We start from the raw sequence: 7,371 nt of genomic DNA, 5'->3' as shown, positions 1-7,371 counted from the left end.
CCAGTCACATGAGCCTCACGTGTGTGACGGCGCTTTCAGAGCTCAACCCATTTACAGCAGACCGTCCGCCCTCCCGTGTCCCGTGTCCCACCATGCTGCTGCGCGCTCTCTCTCTCTCTCTCTCTCTCTCTCTTTCTCTGGGTGCACAATAACAGCTCGTGTCAGGGACGTGTTATTATGAGCGCCTTATCCTGGATTGACTTCAAAGCATGATATACACAAAGATTATATAAAGTGGTTCAGAGTATTTTATCAAGCCAAACCATACCTTCGACTTATTTACCAATGTAATTATGACATGGCTACGACAGAACCTCAAAATGTCTGTCATGTCACAAAATTCCTATTTAAATGTCATATATATATATATATATATATATATATATATATATATATATATATATATATATTACACACACACACACTGATATACTGTAATGTTTAAAACTTTGTTAATATAAAATGTTTTATATTTTGTATTCTATAAATAACACATACTACTTGAAATATAACTATCAAAACATACTTTATAAATTTTTAATAATTATAAAATGTATAATTATTTATTAATTAAAAGGAAACTTTTAAAATATTTTAGTTTTTCATCTCTCGAATTCAGCAAATATATATAGCAATATATATATTGCAATATAAATTGGATATATATATATATATATATATATATATATATATATATATATAATGTATATATATATATATATATATATATATATATATATATATATATATAATATGTATATTGCTTCTCATCTCTCGAATTCAGCAAATATATATAGCTATATATATATATAATATATATAATATATATATATATATAGCTTTACAAAGAAGCAGCACATATTCTGTTTCACACGCGCATGTGGGCCTGAATGTGTGCGTGCAGCTGAAGCTTCTAGAAAGAAACGGATGTCAAATGAATAATGTCCAGAGCACCTGTTGCTCTATCAATATAATGCAAGTATTCATTAACAAAATTCCCCTGGCATGATGCTGGCACATGAGCGAGCACGGCACCGTTGTCATGGTTACACAATAGTAACAGATGCGCGGGAACTAACGCGCCGGGTTTTTTTTCTTTTCACACCGGGACTATTTGGCGCTCCACGTGCAGCCGCTCATGGCTCTCTCGTGCTGCGGCTCGGTTTGTTGTGGCCGGTTGTACTCGGCGGCGGTCACGTTGAACTCCTCATGGCGGCGCAGGGTAAGGGCGGAGGCGGAGAACCGATTGAATCCCTGGGACTGACGTCACCTGTTTATTTTAGTACCGAGCAGCAGCTCGAGCTCATCCCAGACAGGCGCGCGCGCTCCGATGAGAAAGGTGCTCACGCGCTGTTTTCACTGTAAATAGCAGAATTACTCTCATAAATATGTAAAAATCTGGCAATATTTGCTCTAAAAGTCTTTGCTGGAAGAGTTACTGATATGTGGAAGTCCACATAAAATACAGTAGATATATTACTGAGTTCATGTTACTCGTTACATGCTGCTGCTGTTTTCTCTAACTGAAATAGATATTTGTTTATTATGTATATATATATATTACATTGTAGGTTTTAGAACTGGTAGCTTCATTGAGGTTTTGAGATCTGTTCATAAAATCCAGTTAATAATTCAAATCCTAATAGAACTGGAGGAAAGTGGGGGACTTTAGTGCTTTTTTTATCTGCAGCAACAGGATGACACAGCATCCTTCTTCGCAGGCAGAGGACAGAAGCAGTGCATGAGACACTTCCTTCAGCGAATTCAGTAATGCATTGCCTATTTTGGTTGCACATGAAATGGAAGAGACTTGTAATGTGTCCTTGAGGTTTGATGTGTAATATATCGTGCCAACACTTGATCATGTGACAGTGTAATTATGTCAGATATTGAATCATATTTAAAGTGGTTAATTTCACAGTTGGATCTTATATTAATCACTTGTATTACATAAGTGGAACAAGAATTTTAATAGATCATGTGACATCTGAACTGTTTGGTTGGGTTAGTCTTAAACAGCCTGCTGTACCAATTCAGTTTCATGCTGTGTTAAGTGTCTTTCTTGTCCTTCTTTTATAAGGAAAGTCCCCTTATTTGACTGCAAATATGTTACAATTATGACTGTTATTTGATTTTAGAGATGGAATGCAGTAAAGACATCATCTGAGGATAATGCATTTCGGTAACACTTAATATTGGTGTCCATTAAATACTTTAAAAAGAAAAAATATTATAGCTATTTACAAACAGCATCGTTAGATATAGTAAAAAATGTCCATTAGTATTCCTCAGCAACACATTTTTGAGTTGTCAAAAAGCCTTGGTAATCTAGGAATTTTTTCTTGAAATTGTTTGAATATTTCACATCAGTAATTGTGGAAAGTGCATATGAACTTTGCATTACAACTGTGACATTAACAGGTCAATTTGACCAGCCATTTTCATAGTTAAAGGCAAGTGAAAAAAAAAAAAAAAAATTGTATATATTTATATATAGTATATACACGCATTTTGTGATATTTTTGTTCTGAGGGTATTTACTTTCACATTTATGCATTTATTCGCCTTTATTAAGACTGGCTGGTTTTTATTCGCTGCATTAAACACTAAAAAAATTATTTTCAACATTTTTTCTTTTGTCAAATCAACTTAGATAATTGATGTGGTTCAGATAACATATTTTTTTGAGTTTCTATTGATTAAATCAATTGCCTTCATTGTATTAACTCAAATTTTTACTTTCAATGAACAAAATTAAGGCAACCAGGGAACTTTTTTAAGTTAAACCAACAAGTCTTTTTTTACACTGAAGGTGTATATTTTTATCAGTTCACGCATGTGAATTTTGCTGGAAGTCAAACCCATGATCTTTTCATTGCTACAGTAGCCACATGTTTGAGCTTCAGGAAAGTGCCACAAGCACAAAATCTAAATTGGTAAAAAAAAAAAAAAAAAAAAAAAAAAAATTGTGTAAAAAACTAATGTTTAAAAAAAGTACTTCTTTTTTTATTTCTCTCTCTCTCAAATGGGTCGATTTGTCATACCCAGAATGTTAACATAATACAATTTAGGGATAACCTGTTTTTTTTTCTATGTAAATGTTCCTTTAAATGTTCTCTATAAACAGGACACGTCAGAACATTTGAACAAAACGTTACGAACATACAGTACCAGTCTCAGCACATTTAAATATAAAAATGACTAATAGATCACTGTGCGCGTACACCTCGGCGGTTAAATGAGAAGCTTGCACCATGTCCTGAGGCTCACTGTTGAAATAGCTCTCATATTAACTTTATAATAAGGTTAATGTAAGCCCAGAAAGAAAGTGACATTCACAGACCCACTCTGGATTTATTAAAGCATCATGAGTTTCCTATTTCTTACTAAACTGATGGTTTCAAGTCATATTTTCCTCCGTCTCTGCTTTTGCACTGCTTCACTTTATTTCACAAATGTCACTTAACTCGTGGAAGGTTTCAGTCTGATGCTGCACTTCGCACAGGGGGATTTTAGAGCGCTACTTCTGACGACGCTGACAAGTGTCAATAATTAAATGCATAAGGTCTGTCTGACACTTCGGTCGCACTTTTGCTCTCTTTACGGACAACTGCAAAGATATACCTCAGTGTTTTACCCTGAAATCGATTTGGGACTCTCCAGTCTGACCACCATCACAACATACAAAGCTAAATATGAGTTTCAGCAGTGTGTGGAAAACAGCTTTTTTACTTTTTTTGCAACATGAAAGGTCACAGAGAGTGCATTTCCTTAGAGAAGCATGGGCCGCTGGCTCTTATAAAGCTTGAATTATTAGCTCAACTTCATTTCCTTTGAATGGGGTGAACAATATGTCATGTCATAAGAAACCTGCAAAATGATGCAGTCATCAATATATACATATAAACTCACATATGGGCAATGAAAACCGTTTTTCTGCGGTCACATTGTTTTTGTATTTAAATAACCACTGAAATTAACACATTTGTGTGTGGGTATTTACTATTCTGCAAGATGGCAGCCAGTACAAATAATGTAAAATAAAGAGCAGAATTACTGATGTTTAACATTTTTGATTTCAGTTTCCATATTGGTGGTTTAAAACACACACAAAAGAAATACAAAAACAAACCTTTAAATTCGGGTCCTTTGAACAAGAAGTACATATTTTATTAAATATCACTAAATTCATTTATATATTAAATCAGTAGTAGGCTTATTTTTCAGTAACAGTTGTGTTATAATTATTAGGATCTCTCTATATAAAAGCAAAGACCTGCAGACATATATACATGTATTACAAGAAAAATCAAAAATGAAACAAAAAACCTTGATAGTATTGAGAAAGTGACTTGCTTTGCTCAGCTAAAAGATGAAATTGTCTAGAAAAATGTGAAGGGTTATAGACAAAAACTCAACAAAGATTGCTTTTGTCAGCGAATATTCATCCTGCACTTGCAGGAACATACAGCAGGCACGAGCAACATGGCTCTATATTGACAGGAATGATATGAGTTCAATTATTTTAGTGCATTAATTTTAAGACAAAATAATGAACAAAATCTTAACTGCATCTATTATTACTCAGTATATGACTTCTAATGTCATAAATCTGGCAGCATAAATAAAAAGCCATGATAAACCATAATAAAGAGCTTCTAATTACCAAACAGAACCTGATTTTATTCATGAGAATTAAAGAACCCTAAATTGGCAGCATACGCATAATCTCCTTTAAGCTTTTTTTTTTTTTTTGGAAATTTTGATATAAATAAATTAACTTAAATATGAAAAGGCTGTTTTTTTTCCCTTCTACACAAACCACTTTACTTCGCAAACAGTAATCCTACAAGTCCCTGGCATCTAATTTGTTTCATAAAGCAAATGAATGAAACAAAAAGAAACAAATAATTACTGCACCTTCCCTTTAAGACATAATGTACAGATGTAGTTGCATATTAAAGTATTAATATTGCACAAAATACAAAAATAAGACATCAAATACTGACTGCTTTACTGCTATGGGTCAATACAAAAGGATGTGTGTCCAAGCAGCATCTACAGGCTGCAGCACATGTTCGTGAGTCTTGCAGTATCTAGTGTAGCTCTGCCATTCATTTTCACCCAGTGGAAGGCGAGTGATGCAAATTCACTTCCTCTTTAACACGAAGAAACATTTGGCACTCAAATGGATGTGAAGAAGGGGGGTGAAAGTCATTTTTCCTTCCCTGGTGGCCTACAGCCGTTTACTTCGGTATACACAGCAGGTTGTGTTGATGATGTATCTGTGATGTCTTGACACACACACACAGACGGAAAGGCTGATGCGATGTCTGCAGGAGACAGCTGTAGGACACTTGGCCAGTGTAAGGAGGTTCAGGCGGGCTGCTGGGGGTTCACGTTCATGTGTTGTGGGTGTCCCAATAGCCCGATCCTTTGTTTCTGTTTCCTCTGCTCTGTCATCTGTCAGAACAAACACAATTTTTTTTTAAATAAATATTTAAAATCTCCTTTTTGTCTCTCCCACACACAATGATAAAGCATTTTGTGTATCCATTCAAATGAAAATATTTAGAACATATAATATATATATATACATACATACAAACACAAAAATAAAACTAAGCTAAACATTTAAATTGATTTAAATATTCTAAATCTATAAATATTTTTTAAAAATATTTTCTAAAATGTTTTCACTATTCTCACATTATATATTATTGGTGCTGTCGAACGATTAATCACGATTATTTATTTGACAGCACTACATTTTCACATTTTATATATATACAAAATAAAACTAAATATTTAAAAAATATATATTTTCTAAAAATATTTTCAGTATTTTCACATTATATATACAAAATAAAACTAAATATTTTTTTAAAAATATTTTCAGTATTTTCACATTATATATACAAAATTAAACAATATATTTTTTTAAATATTTTCTAAAAATATTTTCAGTATTTTCACATGATATATATATATATATAATACACACATACATATAGACAAAAATAAAACTAAATATTTTCAAAAAATATTTTCAGTATTTTCACATATATACAAAATAAAACTATAAATATTTTTTTAAATATTTTCTAAAAATATTCTCAGTATTTTCACTTTATATATATATACACATACATATAGACAAAAATAAAACTAAATATTTTTTTAAATATTTTCAGTATTTTCACGTTATATATATATATAATATACACATACATATAGACAAAAATAAAACTAAATATTTTTTTAAATATTTTCTAAAATATTTTCAGTATTTTCACGTTATATATATAATATACACATACATATAGACAAAAATAAAACTACAAATATTTTTAAAAAAATATTTTCAGTATTTTCACATTTTATATATATATATATATATATATATATAACTATAAATATTTAAAAATATATATTTTCTAAAAATATTTTCAGTATTTTCACATATATACAAAATAAAACTATAAATATTTTTTAAAATATTTTCTAAAAATATTCTCAGTATTTTCACATATACATATATATATATATATATATATATATATATATATATATATATATATATATATATATATATATAATAATAATATACACATAAATATAGACAAAAATAAAACTAAATATTTTTTTAAATATTTTCTAAAAATATTTTCAGTATTTTCACATTATATATATATAATATACACATACATATAGACAAAAATAAAACTACAAATATTTTTTAAAAAATATTTTCAGTATTTTCACATATATATTATATATATATATATATATATATATATATATAAATAATGTGAAAATACTGAAAATATTTTTTAAAAAATATTTGTAGTTTTATATATATATATATATATATATATATATATATATATATATATATATATATATATATAAAGATTTTTTTAAAAAACAGTTTTTATACTGTGCAAACTGTACATTCTATTCCCCACTACCCCTAAACTTACCCATCACAGAAAACATTCTGCATTTTTACATTTTTGATAAAACATTCAGTATGTTTTTAAAGCTATTTTAAATATGAGGACTCATGAAATGTCCTCATATTTCATGTTTAAGTCGTAAGACCAGTGTAATACCCATGCCATTATACAAATTTGTGTCCTCATAAATCACAAAAACGTGCACACACACACACACACACACACACACACACACACACACACACACAATTTTGAATCATCCTCATCTCCTGTTTTTTCTCTCCCACAGATCAGGCATGTCATGCAGTGATGCATTCTGTGTATCCATTCATGTTGCCTAGGTTATGACCTCATAACTCAAGAGTGTCTGTGTGTTTTAGGTGTGTGCCGTCTTAAAGAAAAGCTTCTGGGA

At 30.5% G+C, this 7,371-nt stretch overlaps 1 protein-coding gene across 7 annotated transcripts in view; it reads right to left on the bottom strand.

Moving 5' to 3' along the window:
• Positions 1 to 3,768: 3,768 nt before the first annotated feature.
• The window catches only part of itpr1b (inositol 1,4,5-trisphosphate receptor, type 1b), a 163,042-nt gene continuing 159,439 nt past the window's right edge, over positions 3,769 to 7,371 (bottom strand). For all 7 annotated transcript variants that reach the window (XM_067387904.1, XM_067387899.1, XM_067387901.1 and 4 more), the window contains one exon: positions 3,769 to 5,463. In XM_067387904.1, the coding sequence (XP_067244005.1) occupies positions 5,377 to 5,463 (87 nt within the window). In that variant the 3' untranslated portion in view covers positions 3,769 to 5,376. The remainder of the gene's footprint in view (positions 5,464 to 7,371) is intronic.

This window comes from Chanodichthys erythropterus, chromosome 6 (genome assembly GCF_024489055.1).
Source record: "Chanodichthys erythropterus isolate Z2021 chromosome 6, ASM2448905v1, whole genome shotgun sequence".
In the NCBI taxonomy this organism is placed as follows: Eukaryota; Metazoa; Chordata; class Actinopteri; order Cypriniformes; family Xenocyprididae; genus Chanodichthys; species Chanodichthys erythropterus.
Note: the sequence above shows the minus strand (reverse complement) of the source record. Positions and strands in the feature narration are given on the sequence as shown.